Here is a 26,901-nt window from a genome sequence, read left to right on the forward strand (position 1 = left end):
TACTTTTTTCAAATGTCTGCAATAATAATTTTAAAAGTCTGGGAAGAACAAAAAATGTCAGGAAAGCTAGTGTAACCAAAAGACTTTATATTCAAAAATCTGCAAATATCTGCAACAAAACTTAAAAATCTGCAAATATCTGCAACCAAACTAGAAAATCTGCAAATATCTGCGTCATCCAAAAAATCTGCAGCATAAATTAAAAGTCTGCGAATTTGCAGACTTGTCTGCAAATCTGGCATCTCTGGTCGCAGCGACTGCGAAAATTTCGCTTAGCGATTTCGTCGCGCTTCCTGCGACAGTGCGATTCGCATGTGTGCCCACACCGGCGCGAATTTCGCATTACAAGCGACACAAAGTGACATTTGCAAACTATAGTAGCTAGATGGGACAACCTCAATTTTAATCTCATGGTAATACGACGTATGTTGTCCTAAAATTAAAAAAAAAATTTTCGATTGTTTTATCAGCCATTCAGTGAGAATAGTGTATTTGTCCGCGTGTCTTTATATTTAAAACATCTTTGCGTGAAGCAGGTCGTTTGCTCGACACAATCTAGACACAGTAAGAAAACAAACAAGAAGAGAGGATAGTAAATCAGTTCAATATTAATTCGTCAAAAGGGCGAAAGTGTTTTTTGTAAACAAACTTGTTTCGCTCATTAGTCTGCTGCAGTGTGGAATTTCATGAAAAATATGCGTTAATGTAAATTTTTACCCTTCGTAGAAGTAATTTCAATTGTTTTCTGCTTTGAAATTATAGTAAATTAAGAGAAACCATCAAAATAAAAGTTTGTTTACAAATCTTATTCGCCCTTTTGTAAATTTAATATGGAGTTGACTATAAATATTGCATTATTCAACAATCTGTTTTCAACTATAGTATACCAAGAAGCGCAGTGCTAGTTCAGCAACACAGAAATATACCTCAGAAGAATCAACTTTCACCGCTGACCAGGTTCGTGTTCTTGTCCGCGAATGTGACATTCGAGGTCGTAAACTACTGTTTGATTCCAGTGCGGTCGAGAAAATTTCCGGCGAATCCAATGCAGCAACAACGTCCACTTTCAGTACCGCAATACAAAGCGATCCAACAGCGTGGGAAATTTTATCGCAAAATTTTATATCAGCGCAACAGCTATGTATACCAAAAGCGATACCACGTCGATGGCCGAAATGATTTTTGGTTCTGCACCTATAGTCTTCCAGGACAGCAGTTTGAAGGTACATTGATTAAAAATTCGAAAAACCATTGAGTATGCTTACGTGTTTCAGTAGCCAACAGTAGCAGCAACAGCAGTAAAAAAGTATCCACTTCCACCTACTTGGGCTATGAACTGCCAAGTATCGGTCAGAATGCACTATACAACGGCCGACATACGTCGGAAAGTGATCGTAGCTCCATAGGTACAACGTCACTACGGTCGTTTACTGTTACTTCGTCCACTTTGATGTAATATGATACTTCGTACAACCACAGACAAAGGCCACCACTGCCAATCGAGTTTGCGCATTTGGAGCATCTGGCAGATCCGAGACTTTCAACCAAAAGTGGCCTTGACTCAGGGTATGGTGGAACGGAACCTTGGGCGTTTTCATCAAGTCAACCACGCCATCGCACCGAAACAGTCTAGCATCAATTTCTAGTGATTTCGAGTGTTTTCGAAGACTTAGTTTAGATACCAGTATTGATATTTCACAGTCTCTGAATTGCACAAGTTTAGACGACTATAGTCAGTATGGCAGCTTTCATCGAGGTCAATACGACCGGTTCGGTGAACATTAGCAGTCAAGTGACAGCGAGCGATGGTTGCGCCGGTGGTAAAAATCGACGGAATAGTGAAACCATAGTACTGACTAGACAAAAAGCGTTTAGCGGGGAAGTTCTTTCCACTGCAACCAATTATCACGGGAGACCTTTGCACAAAAAGGCACGTCTAGGAATTGTGCTGTGCTGGGTGAGTACCATTGCCCCTGTGAGTGGTTCCGCTTACGAAGCAGATACAGATTGTGCTACAATACAGCGATAGAAGGAGAAGCGGTGCAAACTAACTACCAATCACCCGTACATCATACTGTGGGTCCAATGTAGCTATTTGTATGGAACCGTCGGACACCCGGTGAAACTGTCGAGAACAATGATCTGCAGAAGCCCCCAATTGAGCAATACCATGGATAAAATTCTAAATGAGCTATCTTACTTCGTAAGATGTAGCGAGATCAAGCGGGTTGTCCTCGTAGAGGCTTTCGACGAGTATAAAGCTGAGCAGGCATTCGCTGCGCAAAAGATTATAAATAATTGTTCGCTCCTTATGTTAATTGTTAACTTTAACCAAAAATGCTTTTCCTTGACCTGATGTACAGTGTAAACTAACAGATTTTCGTACGTAATAAAACTGCAAAATAACGAAAAATACAAATTATAGCAACAGTGTCATAAGGTTTGGTGGAAATAACTGTGGAGAAAATAGAGGATTACACAAATCCCCCAGATTCTTGCGATCCGGATCAGCGATGGTTCGTTCGGCAACCACGACCAAAGACTAAACTTCGATGGCTGGTAATGAATAAGTCTTGCTGGGAGCGAACTGGTCGGAGTTACGTCAGACCGGGCTAAGTGACAATATATTGATTTCGAGAAAAGCAAGTTTAAAGTTTAAATTGTAGCATACTTTATATTGTATATACTATTGAGGAAAGGATAACAGTTGACTGAACAGTTCCAGATTGCCATTCGTATTAGTTTCCAGACAAGTGTCCGACTGAAAGTTGGGAAGGGCGTATGCAAGTTGGTTACTTATATGGCTGAAACTAGAATATAGTTATTGCGTTTTTTGCTATAGCATACCATCCGAGAATACACAATTGATAGCTTCATAAACTAACCGGTTCCATGTAATTTTACGGTGCGTTCTCCAAATTGCAATCTTCTTAACAATCTTTTTTTCAATAGTTTTTTACAAATCTCGTACATTCAGTGCATTTTTGTACAAGTAAATTCCATCGTGAATACAACCGGTGGGAGCTTCATGAGATCGATTGAATAGCGGTCTTCAGTAGGCTGATTTGTTCACATCTAGTTGCGTCAGGAACACCCGGTTCTCTTTTTGAATATTTCCCTAGACGTTGTCCTGATTGACAAAGTAGTAAATTCTACTTAAAGGACAGTACGCATCGGAGCTGGACTATTTTTTACCGCTGGTTGGATCTACAAAGTAGAAATCGTTGTTCTCTCGTATAATGACAAAAGTACTATCGCCTGTTAGGAGACTTTGTCCTAAGATAAGATACACATCGTACTCCAAAAAGATGTAAAACAAGGTAATAAAACACCTTAATCCTTCGGCGAAGCTTGGCTTCATAAATATTGTCTATCTTTGGAACCGATTAAAAATTACTCGGTTAGTGGACCGAATTCCAATTTGTGAACATGCGTCCATGTTGTAGTGAATAGGAATTGGCGAAACATATCGCCTATATATCATTAGCTCCACGTTTTCATCGATCACAAAGGGAACGTTGATCGGACCAAGCAGCCTTGTAACGCAGACCCTTTCGCCACTGATCAACATTGCTAGCGGTAGCATCCCCTCCTGGGAAACTCGCTGCGGTACTCCTCTCCTCACAGATAAATACGCACCAGTCTGCTGCAACACCACACACTCCAGCCCGTTGGTGCCGAACTTGGGAGTCTCCACATTCGGTACCAGGATTATAAACAAGGAGATGTAAGTTAACTCTCGCATATACGGCAGATTAGATCCGGTTAGCATAGAGGCGAAGACTACATATTAAGAAGACTGATATCTCTTTCCTTCCCCCATACAAACGAGAAGCGACAGAGGTTACAGCACCTCTATTGTCTGAAGGTAGGAAGCTTAATGTTAAAGTGTATATGTGTGTGTGCATCACTATGGGAAGTACCACCTTTACCCGCAAGTGGCGTTGCTGTTACTGTCTCCAGATTCTGGACAGAGTTAGCAGTCTTCTTGATATGCAGTCTTCGATAGAGGTGTATTCAGATGATTCGTCGTTGCTGCACGTATATCCGACCAGAAGCAGTGGGGTTTTGATTGCGAATGTACATATACTCGTGAGAAATTGAGCAGCTATCAGTAGGTCTGTTCCAGGAGAAACTGGAAGTACTCCGGAGAAAATCGTTCCTTTACTCTCTTCTTCTTTTTTTTCTTCTTCTGGTAGCAAACCGGAGTAAAAAGGAGCAAGAATTTTTTGCTCCTGTTTACTCCGGAGTGATTTCCTTGTACTGGAACAAAGCTAGTGTGAGTATATTTTGATTTGATGTGCACTTGCTCTATTGGGTTATACCGTTAACCAACATACAGAACTTGCTCGACGAGAGGTTGCTATTTATTCGTCCAGCTGAAGAAACATGATTATCATCTGATCGCATGGGAATTCCGATCGAGTCCGTACCCAAGATTTCATCGATTATCTTTATGTTGTGGGGAACTTCAATCTCCCGCTCGATTTGCGGTATGAACTTTATATTCTTATATTTCAGATTGTTATGGAATCTTTGGCATAACATGTTCAACCGTTCATTGGCGTTTTCTTCCCTCAAACAAAATGCTAAAACATCTTCGTTGAACAAGAAATGATCGTCCTTTTCCGGGAGGCCTTTCTCATCATCCGTATTATTACCGACGTTTCGTTTTTCCAATGCTTTCACTAATTCTTCTACGTCGGAATCGTTCGGTTCGTCGAACTATTTTTCGATCAGCTCTTTGGAAAGATGAGTCCGCTTTGGAATATTTTTTATTCTCGGAGGACTTGAAGCACTGGATTATAGTAAATAGCTCTAACCACCCTACTTTCAATTCAATTTTACCGCTCCAGTATTTATTCGATTTACCTGGCTTTTATACGGTATGTAATCTTCGTTTTCAAATAGTTTTGTTGGACTTGGTAGTGGTATAGAAGCGTCCATCAGTTTGGTTTTGAAATTTAGGCGATTTTTTTCGTATAACTATTTTCATTTTTTTCGGAATTCTGGTCAACTTATGTAAAGTTGAGATGCGCCAAATGACAATAGTTGATTAGTCTGCGCCATCTTGAATATCTGGCGAACACCCAGCGACTGTGACACAATGCTCGCACGCAGCGATTGTTCAAAAATCGCTGCAATTTCGCAACAGCCGACGCGAAAAGTTCGCGTCAGTATGGGAGCGCACATCTGTCGCCATGAGCAGAGTTGCTAGCGACAAGTCGCTTCGCGAAATTTTCGCAGTCGCTGCGACAAAATCGCGTCAGTGTGGGGGAACCTTAAATTGGGAGTACTGCTTCGACACGCACTCAAGCGTTAGCGACGACGAGTCGAAGGCCTCGTTGACGACAGTCAACCCGACTCATAGCCTTTTCGCTCCCGACCGCCTTACAGGTAAGACGTGCTCCAGCCTCCGGTATTTACTTGCATTACCGTGATGGGGGAAGCTAGAAAGCTAGTGCAGTGCAATGGCATTTTCACAGTACTACAAACGGCCTCTAGTAACAACAAGTGTCGGGCTAATACTCCTTTTCTTTCCTGCTGCGATCAACGTACGAGCCTGGTTGACACTCTCTAAGCTGGCCAAAAGTTATTTAGTAATTTGTTTCGACGACTTGCTCACTTTTTACGGAGCTGCCAGCACATTGTTTCAAGTTTTCATTTTTTAACGATTTTCTGTAACTTTTCGAATAATTTTCTGAAATCCGCAATAGTTCTCACTGAATTTGTCAGCACTTCTGTTTACATAAACAAACATTATCTGGTAAAATATTGTCTGATTGCTCGGCAAAATTGTACCAACATTACCGAACCTTGTCAAAAACTTACAAAACAGGTACAGCAAATCATCTTTCAAGTCGCCATTTTCAGAGGAAACTGCTGACTGACCAGTATTTTTTGACGTTTCTCATTTACATTTACACATTTTTTGGAATTTGCTAGATGTAGTAAAACCAAATACAAATTATTAACATATTTGTATTTATATTATCGTAGTCAACAAAAGAGCATTGTTTGTAACAAAATAAACGAAAATTGTTCTATATACGAACGAGGTACACTTTTGTTTGCATCAAATCAAACAAAGTGTGCATTGTTTTCTTTTGTTAACTGCAACTGCTGTTTTTTTGATAATATTTCAAGCGATTTTGACGTCAAGCTGACCCCCATCGATCGGTGGAAAATTGATGTTATCTATTGTCAAAATCTGTATGTAGAGATAGGCAAAGAGAATAGGAAAAGAGACGAATAGTGTGAAGCCAAAAATACCTTATTGAGCAGACCAATCGTGCAATGTAAATAAACATTACTCATGCCTGAGTTGGAGGAGATAAGTATTGTAAATCTATCAAAAAAAAATTTGAATTTTCGTCAGAATTTAGTACAATCGTGATTGTAACACGCAGAAAAATAATTTTTAATGTCAAATAATATGAGGGTTGAAATAATAAATTTACCAAGTTGTTCTGTGTTCAATAAAAAATACATGTTTATATAAATAAAACAATTGTTGAAATAATTCTGAAGAATTTATTGGATCAAACATGGAAAATAGTTGGACCAACAAAATTTTTTATTGATTTTATCATAACAACAATCGAAACAACAAACAACTTTGTTGAATCAATGAGCTCATTTTGTTGAATAAAACTAATAAAATATTTGGATCAATGCATGTAAAATGTTCAATACAAAAAACATTTTTGTTAAATCAAATAATATATTTTATTGTTTTAAACATAACAAATATTTGAATCAATGCATAGCAAATATTGAAGCAAAACCAATTTTATTGTATATAAAATATGCCTATTCTTTAATAGGAACCAAAGGCCAACTGTCAAATTTAGAACAAACCATTACTCGCTGACAACAGATAACATCAGTACAAATGAACCTCACAAAGTAAATACTTGCCATTGACTTATTGGCCTTTTTCTAAAAACAGGCTACAAACGCATTAATTTTACGCAGTCAAATCATTCTGGAACCGCTTCGGAATCCTGAATGGCCCAGTCAAACCCATTCCGGGATCGGTTAGGAATTCTGAATGGATTCATTATGAGTTCCAGCTCAAAGGCAACAACCGATTCCGACTCAATCGTTTGTTGCATTTGAGCGAGAATCCGTAAGGGATTCCAAACCTGTTCCGGTGTAGGTTTGCTTGGAATGAAATGAAATTTTATTACATGCAGCGCATACGATTCCAGTCACCGTCCCTTTATGTAGTACCTTTGGCCGTGCGCGTGGTTTATTCCAGATATGCGCTATAATATAGTGCTTCAGAGTCTCGGCTTTTAAAAAAAGATTGCAGAAGGCGCACGAATACGCTGTCTTCCTGTTGGACCAGAGATGGTGAAGTACAGGAAACTGCCCTCTCGAACGGGTATTATTTATCTCTGGTGCGGTGACGTGTTTTCAGTTCTGCGATTGTCGTTTTTAAGCCACACAGGGTGTTTTGTTTGAGTTCTGGAATAGAGGAAGGCACCATAAAACGCACCGTGTGCGTTTCGACTTAATTTATTCACTAACCTTTGTGCGACATCATGATTATTTTCAAGCTGCACTTGCGCCCTTCGAGTCCGGAAAATCTGAGCACTATAAGAACTTACCGAAATCTGAATTCCCTGATTTAAAAATAGCGAATTTCTCCAGCATTGACGCACGTGGAAAAAGTTTTCTTCTTCGTAGCAACTTTTATTATTTATTTGTTTCAATTCAACAAGGACTGTTGATGTAATGCATTTAGTCCTTTTGAATCAATTAACTGCATGCTTTTGTTAGAATCACTGATTTGTTTGGAACAAACAATAATTTTGTCGATCTTCGAAAAGCACAGATAACAAAACTTGTAAGATTGATTCAAAAGATATTTTGGTTGATCTAACCAAAAACTTAAGTTTGGTTTAATAAATTGTTTGGTTCACAATAAAGAATTTTTATCGATTAAAAATGAAGAAATAATTTATAGAATCAAACATGCACAATTCTTTTGCGTGAAGGTGCATTCTAGAGTCTATGTATGAGTAAAAACAAGTTTTAGAATTATTTCATCTCTTTGTTTCGAAATGCACATCGTTTGATAAACAAATTCAACGATCGACAAAAGGTTTGTTTTCAAAATATAATAGGAGTCATTTAAAGTGCTGCCTTTGGAAACGGTTGCCAAATTCTAGTGTTGAAATCATCGTAAAGGGAGTGTTGCCGTTTTGACTGATTTTCACTCTGCGTCTCTTTCACTATTCTCTTTGGAGATAGGGACATCAGTTGCCGTCATTTGAGAAAAAAAATGCTCGAAAAAATGACTGTACAGCGAGCTTGTTTACATGGTGTTAGAATTCGATCCAAGTTTCTTGTACAGGGTGGATTTTCTAAGTCCATGCAAACAAGCTCTCTGAACTGTCAGAAAAGTGAGGTTATACATTTTCATGCAATACAGATGAAAGTCGATAGGAGCAAACATGTGGGCGTATCCACTGAAGCAGAGTCTGATGGAGACGCGCCGTTGCTTATACCAGGTTCCCAGTTACGTATAAATAAATAAATGGCTGTGATAAGTCACTATCAAAAGCAGATCTACGAAAGCCAAGATAGAAGAAGGTATAACTTTTATTTCGATAAATCTTCATATGTATCTTGCACAGGAGAAAAAATGAACCAAGGAAAAAGCTTCATTTACGAGTTATTTTTTAGGGAAAAAGTTACACAAATTGTATTTGCTTTTAGCGCAGTTCCCGCTTATGCAACTATATAAATCTTCCTTTGCTTAGGCACTAATTATTTATGGTGTACAAGTTAAGTAAATTACGGTAAAAATACATAATCATTATTTCTCTACGTTCTGGGCATCATGCTAGTATTTGTATTCGATTTCTCGGACCCATGTTGACCTAAACTTTGGACTGGTCGACGTTACGTTTCTTTTCAATGGTTGTTTTTTGTTTTTGTTGTTATTTGAATGTATATGAAGTTGTTGCTTCGCGTGAGAGACAGCATCTGAAAACGACTGTCTAGGTATAATAGCAATAAATATTTAAAAAACAGAAAAACTATAACATCTATCGGTAAGTATTTTTTCAAACTTACTTCAATTAAATAAAAAAAACACGATTGGTAAATATGGTTGAATGTGTATTGCCTAATCTTTCTCGCGAAACATCTCTCACGGTTAGCCTAAGTCTTAAGGTTTAGGAAAAAAAAAACAATATAATAATATAATTTGCATACGGTACATAGTAAAATCAATTCACCTTTGGTCTCTGCTTCTCAAACACAACCTCCTAGCTCGGGGTATGCTGTTTGGGTTTATGCTGCTTGTACAACATTAATGTTCGTTAAGCGTCTAGGGGGGAAAAACTTGTGCCAGGAGATTCGATTATCTTACACACTAGAAAAATATAGCTCAACATCGGTGTAATTTAACTCAATTTTTGTTTTTATTTGGTTTCAAAAGGCACACTTGATTGCATTCTGGTTTCGCTTGGCAAAATGGCACTTGTGTTTTTTTCTATTCACTTTATTTCATAACAGATTTGCACTAGTTTGCTTCATAGAGCTGCCTCTTCGTTTGAGAATCTTTGTTTTTTTTTCTAATTCGTAATATACGTAGCTGCTGCTTACTGGTGATAAATTCGATAGTTTTTCATTGATTTAAATTTCGATTAAGTAAATAGTGTTCAATTGTCAACGTGCGGTGCTTAACGTGTGTGGGTTGAGTATATGTAAAGGTTTCTATTCGGATTTAACACAACGGAAGACGTTAGAGGTAGGATTTGCTACGTAAATTCATGGCAGAATTTAAATAGACCTTTTCGGTCAAGCCTAAGACCTTCTTTAAAATTTGTCGATCATAGACCCTTTCAATTACTAAGATTGTTTTAGTTTAGACTTGACTATGATTTTTCAAAAATCGTAAAATTCGGCCAACACAAATATTGAAAATAAAAGCTTCGATTTATTTACAGTTCGCCTAGTTCATATGGATTAGAAGTGAAGTTATACTAACCATTTCTGCATAAGTATTTTAGAAAAAATAATGGATACGAGGATATGTTTTACACGGAAATTGCCTATAACTGCTGGGAGCGAGTCTGAATGTGCGGATTTTAATTGCTACGTAGTAGTGTAACAATAAGGTACGCGTATCATAAACTGAAATTTTGTATTTAAACTTACTTTCTCTTCATCATATTTAGGGACATTTGTGGTTGCTTATTTACTGTTGGTAGCTTTATATAGTAAGAACAGCAAACGAACAGGCGGTTTACGCTGGATTAATAGTTTAGAAATTGACAGTCACTTAAAAACGATAAAGCATCAAAATTCGTATCTAAATATCTTGTTTGGCAGGCAATCTACATTTGTGGAAAGCGAGATAAAACTTTCGTCACAAAAAGGACCATCAGCGGTGAAACGGAATGTTTTTCTTTCAAACCCGCTTTTTGACATTTTTGTGACGGCTCAATGGAAAACCACTATTTTGGGCGGATTGAACCGTCTTGTAACTATTACAAGACCCTGTTAAAATGATACGAAACTGATTCGGTGCATGTTGAAAATGAATCCACCGATCTGCCTTGAACAACGTCCAATCCAAATCTATTGGGCTATGATGCGCGAACTCAGAAAGACCAACGAGATAGTAACATTTCTCGCGTGTTTTTTGTAAACGACCAATAAGCATGCTGTCAAAATTCAGTTTGAGAGAAAATTCCGGATAAACCGTACTCCCGAGGATGTATGTGTAACATTTTATGAAAGAGAAAAGTTTTCTCTTTCGTCTGCTGTTGTGATTTATAATCGGCGATTAATGGTTTGTCCAGAATTTCCTCTCAAAGTGAATTTTGACAGTATGCTTATTAGCCCTTTTCAAAAAACACGCGTAATATGCAGATAGTGCGGAAAAAATGGAGAAAAAGAACGATATACATCTGTACAAGCGGATGACGGAAAGCAAAAGTTACGAGAATTTTACCAAACTATCTCCAACTTACTGTGCTTCATACATGTACAAAGCTTCCTGAGTGGCTTCAGTTGAATGAACCCAAAACTTAGATCTAACTTCAGTAATATTGTCCCACCTTCCAGTTTGGCGCCAAGAAAAAAATCTTTGACCATGTTCACAAAAATGGAACTATTCCAGATTTTTTAGCTTGAGATAATCAGGGCAACAACCAAAGATTTGATAAGTAAGGATTCGAGGTTTGGATCGCAAAGGGATTATACGAGAACTGGAATGTGATAATGATTTATCGGTATTTCATTTCTAAAACTTTGTCGAAGACACCAACATTCTATCGCGTCAGATAATTTTTTTAGTTCGATCGTAGTAAGTCATGCCTATTTTTTCCCCCAATCACACCATATGAATATATTCGATTATTTGGCCTCTAGTGAATAAAGTTCACTGAAATATTTGGTTTGGATTATGCGGAAATAGAATGCATTTGAAATCCACAGAATCCTTACGAGTTTGATGCGTTTTTATTGTATTAAAAATAGGAAAATGTACACAGCGTATGTATTTCCCTGAAAAATTTAAAAAAGTTTTATGTTTTGAATGGTTTTTCATAACGCTGAATCTCTGAACTCGACATCTCTTTCTTTTGTTTACCAATTATCTGTCAGTGTCATTCCATTATAGATTTTATGGATTTTATGGATTTGATAGATTTTCTAAATTTTCTAGATTTTCTAGATTTTCTAGATTTTCTAGATTTTCTAGATTTTCTAGATTTTCTAGATTTTCTAGATTTTCTAGATTTTCTAGATTTTCTAAATTTTTTAGATTTTCTAGATTTTCTAGATTTTCTAGATTTTCTAGATTTTCTAGATTTTCTAGATTTTCTAGATTTTCTAGATTTTCTAGATTTTCTAGATTTTCTAGATTTTCTAGATTTTCTAGATTTTCTAGATTTTCTAGATTTTCTAGATTTTCTAGATTTTCTAGATTTTCTAGATTTTCTAGATTTTCTAGATTTTCTAGATTTTCTAGATTTTCTAGATTTTCTAGATCTTCTAGATTTTCAAAATTTTGTAGATTTTTTTAGATTTTTTAGATTTTCTGGATTTTCTAGATTTTCTGGATTTTCTAGATTTTCTAGATTTTCCAGATTTTCTAGATTTTATAATTTTATAGATATTATAGATTTCATAGATTTCATAGATTTCATAGATTTCATAGATTTCATAGATTTCATAGATTTCATAGATTTCATAGATTTCATAGATTTCATAGATTTCATAGATTTCATAGATTTCATAGATTTCATAGATTTCATAGATTTCATAGATTTCATAGATTTCATAGATTTCATAGATTTCATAGATTTCATAGATTTCATAGATTTCATAGATTTCATAGATTTCATAGATTTCATAGATTTCATAGATTTCATAGATTTCATAGATTTCATAGATTTCATAGATTTCATAGATTTCATAGATTTCATAGATTTCATAGATTTCATAGATTTCATAGATTTCATAGATTTCATAGATTTCATAGATTTCATAGATTTCATAGATTTCATAGATTTCATAGATTTCATAGATTTCATAGATTTCATAGATTTCATAGATTTCATAGATTTCATAGATTTCATAGATTTCATAGATTTCATAGATTTCATAGATTTCATAGATTTCATAGATTTCATAGATTTCATAGATTTCATAGATTTCATAGATTCATAGATTTCATAGATTTCATAGATTTCATAGATTTCATAGATTTCATAGATTTCATAGATTTCATAGATTTCATAGATTTCACAGATTTCATAGATTTCATAGATTTCATAGATTTCATAGATTTCATAGATTTCATAGATTTCATAGATTTCATAGATTTCATAGATTTCATAGATTTCATAGATTTCACAGATTTCATAGATTTCATAGATTTCATAGATTTCATAGATTTCATAGATTTCATAGATTTCATAGATTTCATAGATTTCATAGATTTCATAGATTTCATAGATTTCATAGATTTCATAGATTTCATAGATTTCATAGATTTCATAGATTTCATAGATTTCATAGATTTCATAGATTTCATAGATTTCATAGATTTCATAGATTTCATAGATTTCATAGATTTCATAGATTTCATAGATTTCATAGATTTCATAGATTTCATAGATTTCATAGATTTCATAGATTTCATAGATTTCATAGATTTCATAGATTTCATAGATTTCATAGATTTCATAGATTTCATAGATTTCATAGATTTCATAGATTTCATAGATTTCATAGATTTCATAGATTTCATAGATTTCATAGATTTCATAGATTTCATAGATTTCATAGATTTCATAGATTTCATAGATTTCATAGATTTCATAGATTTCATAGATTTCATAGATTTCATAGATTTCATAGATTTCATAGATTTCATAGATTTCATAGATTTCATAGATTTCATAGATTTCATAGATTTCATAGATTTCATAGATTTCATAGATTTCATAGATTTCATAGATTTCATAGATTTCATAGATTTCATAGATTTCATAGATTTCATAGATTTCATAGATTTCATAGATTTCATAGATTTCATAGATTTCATAGATTTCATAGATTTCATAGATTTCATAGATTTCATAGATTTCATAGATTTCATAGATTTCATAGATTTCATAGATTTCATAGATTTCATAGATTTCATAGATTTCATAGATTTCATAGATTTCATAGATTTCATAGATTTCATAGATTTCATAGATTTCATAGATTTCATAGATTTCATAGATTTCATAGATTTCATAGATTTCATAGATTTCATAGATTTCATAGATTTCATAGATTTCATAGATTTCATAGATTTCATAGATTTCATAGATTTCATAGATTTCATAGATTTCATAGATTTCATAGATTTCATAGATTTCATAGATTTCATAGATTTCATAGATTTCATAGATTTCATAGATTTCATAGATTTCATAGATTTCATAGATTTCATAGATTTCATAGATTTCATAGATTTCATAGATTTCATAGATTTCATATATTTCATAGATTTCATAAATTTCATAGATTTCATAGATTTCATAGATTTCATAGATTTCATAGATTTCATAGATTTCATAGATTTCATAGATTTCATAGATTTCATAGATTTCATAGATTTCATAGATTTCATAGATTTCATAGATTTCATAGATTTCATAGATTTCATAGATTTCATAGATTTCATAGATTTCATAGATTTCATAGATTTCATAGATTTCATAGATTTCATAGATTTCATAGATTTCATAGATTTCATAGATTTCATAGATTTCATAGATTTCATAGATTTCATAGATTTCATAGATTTCATAGATTTCATAGATTTCATAGATTTCATAGATTTCATAGATTTCATAGATTTCATAGATTTCATAGATTTCATAGATTTCATAGATTTCATAGATTTCATAGATTTCATAGATTTCATAGATTTCATAGATTTCATAGATTTTATAGATTTCATAGATTTCATAGATTTCATAGCTTTTATAGATTTTATAGATTTTATAGATTTTATTGATTTTATTGATTTTATAGATTTTATAGATTTTATAGATTTTATAGATTTTATAGATTTTATAGATTTTATAGATTTTATAGATTTTATAGATTTTATAGATATTATAGATTTTATAGATATTATAGATTTTATAGATATTATAGATTTTATAGATTTTATAGATTTTATAGATTTTATAGATTTTATAGATTTTATAGATTTTATAGAATTTATAGAATTTATAGATTTTATAGATTTTATAGTATTTATAGATTTTATAAATTTTGTAGAATTCATAAAATTCATAAAGACGGCGCCGGTGGTTGAGTGGTAAGCGTGACCGCCACTCATTCCAGTTGGCCTGGGTTAAATTCCAGCCGAGGTCGTTGAGATTTTTCTGAAGTGAAAAAATCTGTGGTCACGTCTTCCTTCGGAAGGGAAGTAAAGCCGTTGGTCGCCGGTTCATGAAACTGGTGGATCGATATCTAGTCCAGGTAGTGGAATCACCTCTCTGACGTCGGTAAATAAAAAGTAGATCTAACTTCTATATTCTTACTAACAAAAATATCCTCCTCCCGTAATACTTGTGGAGTGCGCAGTAGTATATACGACCTCTAGCAAAAGCAAGTATCGGACTAACCATTCCTTTTCTTTCCTTCCGCGATCTACGTTCGGGCCTAGCCAAAAAACACTTCAGGATTACCAGGAGTTGCACATTGAAAGATGTTTTGCTACTCCCAAGCATAATTATCTACTGATTCCCTGTGCAACTTCAGCTAGTCCCGATCGATAACGGAGTAGCAGCCAGGAGTGGTCGCACAAGCTCAAGCTTATCTGTCAGTGTCATTCCAATCAAGCTCGAGACCTGTCAAATGCACTCAACACGAGAAAAATCTACGAATCCTTCTCGAACGAGGGCCATTTACAGGACTCGTGCTGGATTGAAATGGCACTGACAGATAGTCAGATTCCGAAACGGTTATAGTAATCCTAAGGGATATGCGATGACAGCATATATAACCACCCTAGTAACAATTGTGGTTTTATAATAGTTTTATAGCTGCTCATAAAACTTAGATTGCACTTGTAGAGTGCTATAAAACCTAAATTGTTACTGTTACTGCAGTCAACCCGGTTTTCAAGACATTTGCCAGAAACGATGCTTCGATATACACTGAATTATAGTTTTTGCGAAGTTTTATGTTGATTTTCCAAATATGTCTACATTTGTAGCTGTTTGAATGTGACAAAACTTCTACTCAGAGACTGTACTAGGTATACTGGGAAGACAGTGTTGTGAGCTGTGCCCTGGTTGTATTGTTTCCATACTGGTAGCAGACTGCATTTGCAGGTGCATGTTCTAACAAAATGAAATAAAAAACATGTCCAATAAAGTCCTGCAGACAAAAATTATTATGTAAAATTTTCATTATGCCCAGTGTTGCTAAAGGAACAAGTAAACAAGCATGTGAAAATTCGTCCACTCCTGCGACAGTTGCTGATTGCTGTTGTCACAGAGTAGCCAAAGTGTGAAATAATTTTGAGTGGCCCAAAATGAGCATAACTGTAAATGCAAACTTTACTTTCATGACTTACGCACGCATCGTTTATTATTATTCTAACTACTAGAAAGCATGCTAGTTTTCTACGAGTAGATAAAAAGAATGATATGAAATAATTTACTATTTTAATACACGAAATTAGAAAGTCTAGAAGATGCATGAAATGAAAAAGGGGGTCCTTTTTGTCACTTTTTGCAACATGAGAGTAGGAACGCAGCGAATCAATTCTTGGCTTCTGTCACCGGATGCCACATGGCCTCTAGGTTGGGTTTGTTCGGAGTAGTATGGCAGTGATATCAACCTCCCAGTAAACGCCAGCCAAATTTCAGATATCCAAAAAGTGATAAATGTGGATAATCCAAGTAGGGGAACTGGGGGTAAGACGGACATGTTAAGGTTATACTCAAATAAAACATAGTAAAATCATGTTTTTGCCAACATGAAATACTCTATGTTGTAGCTCCATATGTTGGCTTTCGAGTGCCCAGAGGGATTATGTTACAAAAATCAACAAGTATCTTTTTTGAAAGAAATAGAAAACAAAGAAATATCTGCACTTTTTCCAGACTGCGGGTGAAACGGACATATGATGGGGGTAAGACGGACAAGTCAACGGAAGGATGATCACAATACAAAATATTAAAATTTACTGTTTCTAACGGATGTTTTGGATAGTTTGTGGTTCTTCTTAATATATATGTTCAATTCGAGGTGAAAAATAACGTTTTGTGGTTCAATTTAAATTTGAAGCAAATGATGTATTTTCTAATATCGTTTTTTCCGTTTTCATAAAGAGGCTATACAATCAGTTCTAATGATCAGTCAAATCATTTATACAAAACTGGAAAGTTACATATTAAATACGCAATTGGTAACATCAGTTCCTCGATTACACAATGCCAGAATATGGGACCTGCACAAAGTCTTCTACCTTTTCCAGGTCCTAGAAATTCCGTATTCAGTCTCGGTCACATTAACGTACATCTTGCAGTCAACTACATGTGAGACTTCAGCTAACTGGATGGTTCTCCACGTTTGACTGCTAGAATTTCGTTTCTACACGCGAGACATTCATATAAGGATGAATCAATAGAATTAATCAAGACTGTCCGTCTTGCCCCACCAGTACACATATTTTTTAAACGCGCGCACTTATTTACTCGTATAAGAACTTACCTGTTATTTTCCACGAAGATGTCATTTAAGAGTTACATTATCGAAATACAAGAACAAATCTGCGAAAAAATTGATTTTTTCCTCGATAAACCTTAAAATCAGAGACGTAAAAATTACTTCCGCACGAAGATGCACTACTGATTATCAATGTTTACTTAATTCTTTCGCCTTTAACAATATTCAAGGCCTACTGCGTGCTTCATAATTCAAGGATATCCATAAAGAAAGAGTACTCATATAATGCAATTGAACTTTATATGCTATATGCCTAAAATAACCATATGTCCGTCTTACCCAAGCTGTCCGTTTTACCCATAGTTCCCCTATTCATTGTATTGCTGAAAAATATCTAAATAGAATTGTTTGACGAAAGCACGAGCCATTTGAGAAGAGCCATCCACGCTGGGAATGTATAGAACAACAGGCAACTCATTTGCTTAACTTATTGTTGTAGCTTCGGCTCGGGTGCGTTATCAGCGCCAGGTTGCTTTTCTTCGTTTTACATGCAAGTAAAAAGCTTCATAGGTGAATAAAACTTTTTTGTGACGAACTGTTCAAGACTGACAATGGTTTGGCGAATAAACTGAAAATTTACCGCTTCACTGTCGGCAAATCCCTCTCCGAAATGTGCTACCAATGTTACCAAAATCCGACCTGATACTGACGAAGATCATTACCGTCTTTACGCATAGACGCACTGTATTCGAGAAAAATGGTACATTCGATTGTTTGTAACCCTTTAGTGCGATACTAAAATGATGTTTTGAGCTCCACATATACAAAGTTCAGAAGGGATCGAACCCTGTAGACCTTTTCGTTCAGTGTACCCCTTTCCGAATATTGATTCTCATGATGCACCCCTTTTTGAAAATTTGCTTAATTACCCCAACAGAAAAAAAATTTCCAGTTGCATGAAAACCACAATTTTCCAATTAGAAATCTGTTCTTGAGCACTCTCACTCTTTATAGTGTTACCCGAAGAATGCTAGGGTAACAAGTTACCGATTCCCCACATAATTCACTCCCCTGCAATGGTCTAATTTACCCCTAGGGGTGAATTCTCCCTCGGTTGAAAACCACTGCTGTAGACAAACAGAAAACGATGGCCAACAAATCTGTATCTGGTAAGCGTTCTGCGGACGAAACCCCTCCAAATTCTTCTTTTTTGAGGTGTCACGAAGGCCTGGCACTGTTATGGCCGAATTAAGCATCTTTCTCTATTACCCGACCAGCTTAGGCTGGCACGGAACCAAAAATGTTGTTTTTTGATCCTTTTGAACTTTTAAACAACATGTGTTTAAACATGAACTTGAACACATCAAAATTGCAAAAGGAACGATCTAATAATATAATTCCTAAATTTTGAGGATTTTTTCCCACACAAATTCGAAAGAGTCTCAGAGTGGCAGGGGTAACCATCCTACTATTCATCTGTTTGAACCAATTAAATGATTGAGGCCGCTATGTTCAATTGTGCCCAGGCGTCCCGAGAGGTCTTAAGACGGCCATAATGAAGGTCAATGGGTCCTGCTCACAGAAAAATTCTTGGCAGCTTCAAGTTTGTTTTCACGGAAACAAAAATTATGGTTTGGCAAGGGATCTGTTCCTGTGGCAAGAAAAGCAGCGTTTTGGTGACGGAAAATTTTGCGGTGTTAAAAATGGGGTGCCATATCAAACAGATTTCATCCTTAATTAGGTCTCATGATCTAATTAAGGGTGAAATCAATAGATCGCAATACTGGTCGCAGTGGTTCGTCTCCCTAAAAAAAAATGTCACAAAATTACTAAAATTTACTAAAAATAGAACTCAAGGACTTTTTTGGAAATCAGAAATTTCATTTTGATGCCAATGATTTCAAAATACATGAAATATCGAGGTCTGATGTTAACGCAAAAATACGAGTTTTAAAAAAATGAAAAATTTTGATACCAGAGATAAATGAAAGTCTTGAAATACTAAATTTTCTGAGGACAATTTTTTTAAACTAAAATCTTTCATGGGGCTCTGAACATTTTTCTTGACCATCGAATTTATTTCCAAATGAACTGAGCTGCCGAACAGAATAAAGAAGGGGCGTATGACCCTAAAGTTAAAACCTCTATAATCAAAATAAAAAAGCAGGGGTTTAGAGTTTCTAGACTATAAATCGTTGAGTAAAAAAATGTTTACCACAGGTTTTTAGAGACCGCTAGCTTCGTGTAATTTCTATTTTTTCAGACTCAATTTTTTTTAGTTTGGTTTATTATATTTCCCCTAATTTTTTCTGCCTCTTCATTCATATTGTTTGAATTATCACTTTACACCAGGTCCAGACTCGCACATAAATAAACTCTTTTGAAAAAAAAACAGCTTATCGGTACATGCATGCTGAACAAGATTCGTTTTACAAAAATTTCGATTTCTTATTTAAAATCATACACATTGAATTCGGTCGAAGCAAACAAGCACTACCGCGTCAACATGCACGCGCATGAAGTTGAGATCGACGGTGTTGTCACCGATTCGAGTTTACCATGTTACGGCACGAGCTTTTGTTACGAAATATATCAAATTAGCCAAGATTAAAAACCCATTCAAAGCTGGAGTTCTTGGACTGCGATGGGTCACTGGTTTTTTGAAACGTCACCCGAATATTTCGCGCGAGGTCGCGTGCTCATCGCCGAAAAGTAGAGCCAATGTAGGGTCCGAGCAAATCAAGAGGATTGGAGGAATAATATCTTTTATAAAGGAGAATCAGCTAGAGGATGTTATAAAATATCAAAAGCAAATTTTTAACGTGAACTGTCCACACTATTCCAACTCGAGACGTAGTTCGTAGATGGAAGACAAGTTCATACTAGGATCGGAAAAAATTTTAACTGCGCATTTTCATAATCTAAAGCTGTGAACCATTTGGCGAAATTTTTAACTTTTGATTAAAATCTGACACTGAATGTTATTTGCAAAATAACCCTGCTCTGGAGCATGGTAAAAATTGACAGAGCGATAGTTAAATTTCACAGCTCGATAGTTAAAATGTTGCCCATGGTGCAGAATAAAAAGGTGGAAACATTTTCTGTACCTGATTGAGGTTGTCAATATTTTTCAAAACAAAATAAAGGGATAAAGATGGAATAGGCAACGTGTTGTGTCAAGATTTGTTTAGGTTATTTCATGACGTGGATGTTCACGTTTCGAGGTTATGACTGTCATACATGATGTAATAAGAAAAAAAACTAATTTTAAAATATAGACAAATGTTCACACCTCTACCAATTTGTGGTCATCGTAGCTGTCAATTCTACAATAACTATGCAAATGTCAACTTTTGAAATGGATCGCTCTCTCGGTTAAATTTTACCATTCGAGAGAAAATAACTTAAAAACTGTCAAATTTTAACTAAAAGTTGAAAAAATCGCCAAATGGTTCACAGCCATTTAAATTCCATTTTTCCATATTTTTTTTACATCACTTGTCGAAACGACACCATTAGATCTATCTCATCGACCAGCCGAGCATCTGAACGTATTGGGTGAGGTGTTTTGTCCTCCTAAAATGTTACTGAAAGCTAAATCAATACGAAAGTAGAAGCCGCATCCACCCTCGGTCGCAACCCGTGTTGCTTCCGATGAGTACCTGGAGAATATCGAGAAATTTAAAATGACTGAGTTGAAGGAAAAGGAAAGAAAAAAAACTGAACGAACAATCAATACAAAAGTTCAAGCTAACAAAAAGGCTCAGCTGAAATCTAATCGCCTAAAACTGAAGAAAAAATATGATGAGAAAACAATTCTGCAATAAATTCTATTAGTTTTCACTGAAATTCCCTTATTTACACCAGTGTTTAGTTTATTTTATGGTACATGATATTAGGAATTATTTTGCGCAGTATTCGAAATCATTCCTCTGAGGTGCGCGGTATTAGGCGTATTGACATGTCGTCGTCAATGATTTTTTTCAAGGGTTTATAGCAATGAGCAGTGTCCAACTTTTTACGTGCCATAATGGCACCCTAAAATATTCAGTTCGTAATACGTTTAATGGATCTTTTTTGACAATAATCGTTTACGTCAACCGCCCAGTGAGATTAAGTCATCCTACATTAGTCCAATGCGTTGGATGTTTATTCAATGAACGCCCGACATCTTCAACTGGGCGTTGCTGTCAAGCTGGCGTAAACGATTATTGTCAAAAAAGGTCAATTAAACGTATTACGAACTTAACAATTTAGACCGCCATTGTGGCACTAAACAGCTGGATAACTTTTATTTTCATATAAAATATATTTTATTTGAAGTGAGCTAACGCGATAGTCACAACCATTTATCGAAAATTTAAATTTTTAGACTCACTTTTTACTTGAAACGTTCTTAACCTCACGATATTAGGACATGTAGCGGTACACCACATATCGATGGGGCAGGATTTACCATTCAACTACCAATTACGAATCGATAGCTTCGTGCATTCCACGGAGATCAACCGAATTGATTACATTCTGGAACACATGCATCGTGGGCATCAAGAGCGGGCTCACTACCTCACACAATTACAATACATACAACGTCAAGTGGCAAAAGCCTTCTGATATCTGAGGCCTTTTAGCACATAGAAGAGACGTCCATCTTCAGCATTCAACTTGTGTAAAAATCTCTAGCGTTTTCGAAGGTAGTTGGGATATCCTCACGAGGTGCGCTACTACCTTCATGTTTTTAGTGGCTGCGTTCGAATGAATTGACAGCGGTTATACCTCTACCGAGTCAAACCATTCCGGAACCATTTTTTTCAAGGAATTTGTTACGTAATAGGGGAGGGAGATAGCGAAATTTTTGACAATTTGTTACATGGGGGGAGGAGGGAGTCAATTTTGGACAATTTTTGCGGCCCGTAATTTATGAATGGTCCCTTATTGGAATAGTTTACGACGCCACATTGAAAAACTCATTTGAAATAACATAAACTCAAACTGCTAGTTTTTCTTAAAACTAGATTCACCTCTCAACCCAGTAAATTTAAACAATAATCAGCATTCAAAATGTTGCTTCTTTGACCTGAGTTAAGGAGTATGCTGATAGGTTGTCGAAAAGTTGTTAATAAACAAATACAAATACAAAAAATGGAACAATGCAAAAATAACAATTGCCCTACCAATAAAAAAGAAAAAAGTTTTTGCTTTGAAATTACGCGCCCGGAAGATATTCGTGAATTCCCTAACAGTGATATCAAATTGAGGAAACGTCAATAAATAGATGCTTCATTGTGACCGTAAAACATCTGATAAAAGAGCTCGAGACTAAGCAGTACAAAGAAAAATGTGTAATGAAGAAAGGAAAATTAGCTAGACACTCCCTTAATCTTCAGCCAATAACCACGAAGAATGATAAATATTTTTATCCGAAGGATTTTACTGACAGTTTTGATTCAAATCAAACAGGTTCAAATTCCATGTGTTCTGTTATATGCTCATCGATGAAACCAACTATAATAAGCAACCACGCGTCTCCACCAACCTTCTAGACTCAATGCAATTGATTAATGCCCCTACAACCTACCCTGGTTCGTGAAATCTTTTATTCCCAACCCCACTACCAGTATGGACTCATTCCAGCAGAACGAAAATCAATCAAATGACTAGCAACGATTTAATTGCCAAATAAATGTACAATGAAAACTCGCAGGTCCCGCTGCTTTTGATAAACTGTGCGTGCTATTCGAAATCATTGCAGTGGTTTCCACAATTATCTGTATCCTAATATGTGCTTGAATTTCGCTCCTACAGTGTGTACCTAAACAGTGTAACTCATAGCTGCCACTTTAGAACCATAGAGCGGTTTATCCTAACGAAGGAAAGGATGGTTTAAATGTACGCAGATAAATATAACTTATCTTAGCATTGTGCTTGTGTTCACTTGAAATAGGTAAATATATTGGCCCTAAATAGCAAAAGAGCGAGCGCTTTCTCGCGCCCTTGCATGCACACACACGTAATTCCTATAATAAATATACGTAGATAATAAATAAAGCTACAATAAAACAAACGAAAAAGCCGGAAACGGAACAGAAAAGCATCTGAGTCTTGCTCTTAATTGCTAGAGGAAAAAATTATGCTACAGCAAATAAATATGCAGAACGTAAGAACGAAAACGACATCTAAACCGCGCACATCCCGCTGGACCATTCACCGCGTAACATAATCTCCCGAAACGCTTCCTATCTATCGTATCCCTACTCTCCCACGTCAGTCCACTCCCCTCATTATATCAGCATGATATTCTCTTCCACATTGAGCAGTTTATCGCCAATCTCATTCGAGGAATCGTTCGTCATCAGATTATTCTGCCACTTGAGCTGCTCCTCGTCGAACGACAGTTCAGCATCCAGTTTCTCCTGGATCTGATCGAACGACGTTTTGAACCGCTCCTCGATCAGATTGTACGACTGGATCGAAGTATTATCATCAAACTCGTAGTTCTCAATCGAAATGGTATCAAACAGATTGTCCAGTATCATCTGGTTATCAACTGTTGAGCTATGCGTACCGTTGCTATGCCCACCACTGCTCCCTGGAGGATGCATCGCATGGATACTACTACTGCTTCCCTCACCCATACCGATTGATTTCTTTCTCATATATTTCAGCGCACCATTGCCAACGGTAGTCGCTGTAACATAGCGCACTTCCTGTCCATGTGCATCAACGAGTCGTATTTTCTTACCTTCCTCCCCGGCGCTGATTCGCCGTAAGGTCTCGGCTGTATTGATCCCGTCGATAGGCTTACGTTTCGAACCACTGATCTCATCATTCCTAATCTCATGGCTACCGTTTGTACTACTCTTTCGTTCATCACTTTCACTTACACGGTCACTACGCCGGTCGTTCTGATAGCTATTCAGCATCTCATCCGGTGCCACCCTCGTCATCTCGGCGACCGTCTCCTGCTGCATCACACGTGACTGCTGTTCGACTATAGTGACACAGTTGTCCAAAACATGCTGCTGATGTTGTTGTTGATGTTGCTGCTGTTGTTGCTGTTGCAGTTGCTTCGCCTGCAACTTAGCACACTTGTTTCTAATTTTACGCTCATTTTTGGCGTACAGCTCACGAAGTATTTCCTCATCTTTGACTACCAGTGTGGAGATGAATTTGTTCATCTCCTCCTTCGGAGGGGCCCGTTCCGGGTGGACCGTGTTGAGGTGTTTGCGAACCGACGTTTTTGCCTTCAACGGTGACCGGTCACAGTACGGACACATGTAGTAGGTGCTGTCGTGGATCTCCATGTGGCGTTTCAGCTGGTAGTTCTGGTGAGTGTAGAAAGAAAGAAGGTATCAGAAATGTGTACCGGTGAAATTGGTAAACTGAACAGGGTTTATATATGTTTGAAAGAAACATTCGTTCCTTATAGTAATACTTGTTCCAGTTCAAAGTGATGAGCAGTGTTAACAAGCCGTTTACCAGTGAGACCTTTACAACGCTGGAGCAGATCAAACATCGTTGGGTCTGTGATTCATGAGATAATCTGTAATCTCGTAAAGCTAGCTACAGACAATAACAGTACAACTTCATCTTTCGTCGAACCGTGAAAAAACCGAATCGCTCAATTTATTCCAGCCTCTGGAAATTCCATAAAGCCCCTTGAAAAAAAACGGCAACGAGTTCTCCTCACACAATATCGCTGACTATATAACATCGTCGGTGGGTGAATGAAGAACAGTCAGTCAGGTATGAAAACTAAGCTGGATGGTAGATTCAAAATATATAGCCTTGGATCATATATAATTGGAGCAAAATCAAATGGCGTTACAAGCTGCTCTCAACAGTTTTCACGAGGCCACCAGCGTTACAGCTTGGGTAAGACCAAACTGTTGTGGAAGAGGTTAATAGTGGTTGTCTAGCTTATGGTCACTAGGGTGGGTCAAAAAACAGATTCCAGCTCCGAGCAACTTTTGGGTACCATTTGGGTCCTTTTAGAACATCTGTGCAAATTCTTAGCTCGATCCCTAAAACTATATTTTTACGCCCTCTGTTTAAAGTTTACATGGGATTTTATATGGGAAAATTAGCTTTCACAAATCAATTCCTCCAGGAGTCGCCCATTGCTTCCTAAAAATAAATCGTTATGTGGCTTTTGTAGGAAATTTAGCAAAGAAACAAAGTCTCGAAAACTACGAAACGATCTGACGCTTGAGAAAAAAGTTATTAAGCTAAAACCAATTGATGCTCTGTCGATTGATAAAATATTAATTTTTTCTAGCACCACTGCTTTTGGTTGTCCAATTATACGCAATTTTGTTTTAATTTTCGCTTAAAGTGTCTAAATCATTTATCTATACTGTTTGGCCATTTCGCAAGAGTTTTGAGGGATAAATTGAGGCTTCTTTTGTACATAATTAGAGAGAGTTAAAAATTTTGTATATAATTCGATCGTCAGCAGCAGTCATGCTATGAAAACTAAAATTTTCATTAATCTTCAGGGCATCAATCGGTTTTTGCTTAATAACATTTTCCACAAACATTAGACCGTTTCGTGGTCTTCTAGACTTTGTTTCCTTGTCAAATTTCCAGACATTTATTTTTAGAAGATAACGGACGACTCTTGGAAGAAATAATTTCCAAAGGACGTTTTCCCCATACGAAATTCCATGTAAACGTTAAACCGAAATTTGCAGAGTTGTTCTGGGAGCTAAATGGGAACAAAAAAGTTGCTCGGAGCGAAATTTTATTTTTGACATTGAAAATGTCTTACTGCACTTCTTCGGCACTATACTGCACTATCTGGGGCAGAGTGTCATTCTAAAATTTAAAATCAAACGATGCACGTTTTTGCGTCACAATTTTGAACGCTAATAACTTTGTTATTTATGAACGGATTTTCGTCTGGTTATCACCAAACAATTTGGAATTAACTGAAATAGTGTTTTTGTATTTCAATAACACACTATTGAAAAACAAGCAAAAATGAACAGATCTCGGAAAACGTGAAAACTCCCATACATCAGTCAATTTATCCCCGACAGAGCCGTCAATATGGAGCACCTTAGTCACTCAAACGAATACGAAAAGTGATAAATAAATGTGCCACGTGCCTGTTTGAATCAGTTGTTGGTTTTTTGTCAGACAAGTAACATCGTGCCTATAACGACAGATTTGAGCACCCTGCACACTACGCTTCTATGAATGACGTCATCCTCGACTATTTAAAGAATATTATTCCTCGAGCAAGTTCATTCTCCCGTCGAACGTCGGGCTGTAAGCAGTAGCAATCATGCATGTTGACAATACGCTGCGATGAGTGCTGCATTTAATCACTACTACCGCTGGGGGTGATCCGATGTAAATAGCGCGCGACTGGAAGAGTTGGCAAACCTCAGTTGAAGCTGACTAATTGTTCCATTCTGCATGTTATTATTGTTAAATTAAAAGCCCTTTTAAGGGCTATAACAAACAATAAAGAACAAATTTGAATATTTCCAATCATTGACAGCGATAATCCAATTGCGCAGTTTGTATTCGTTATTTGGTGCTTGCGCGTATATTGACAATCCGAAATTTGCAACAGTCTGTTATTTGTTTAAATGTATCCTTCCGAAACAATACAAAGATGTACAGCTACTTAAAGGTACATTTCCAGGCTGAAATTGGTGAAAACCTGTGATTCAT

The 26,901-nt window shown here is 36.2% G+C and overlaps 1 protein-coding gene and 1 long non-coding RNA gene across 3 annotated transcripts in view; one reads left to right on the forward strand and one right to left on the reverse strand.

Moving 5' to 3' along the window:
- Nucleotides 1-620: 620 nt before the first annotated feature.
- Nucleotides 621-1,939, forward strand: LOC131685560 (uncharacterized). The gene is made up of 3 exons (XR_009304836.1): nucleotides 621-957; nucleotides 1,017-1,223; nucleotides 1,278-1,939. It is a non-coding gene; the product is annotated as an uncharacterized LOC131685560 (long non-coding RNA).
- Nucleotides 1,940-17,253: 15,314 nt separating this feature from the next.
- The window catches only part of LOC131685561 (uncharacterized), a 31,255-nt gene continuing 21,607 nt past the window's right edge, over nucleotides 17,254-26,901 (reverse strand). For both annotated transcript variants that reach the window (XM_058969370.1, XM_058969369.1), the window contains one exon: nucleotides 17,254-24,542. In XM_058969370.1, coding sequence (XP_058825353.1) covers nucleotides 23,499-24,542 — 1,044 coding nt within the window. In that variant the 3' untranslated portion in view covers nucleotides 17,254-23,498. The remainder of the gene's footprint in view (nucleotides 24,543-26,901) is intronic.

The sequence above is a fragment of the Topomyia yanbarensis genome, chromosome 2 (genome assembly GCF_030247195.1).
Source record: "Topomyia yanbarensis strain Yona2022 chromosome 2, ASM3024719v1, whole genome shotgun sequence".
Classification (NCBI taxonomy): domain Eukaryota; kingdom Metazoa; phylum Arthropoda; class Insecta; order Diptera; family Culicidae; genus Topomyia; species Topomyia yanbarensis.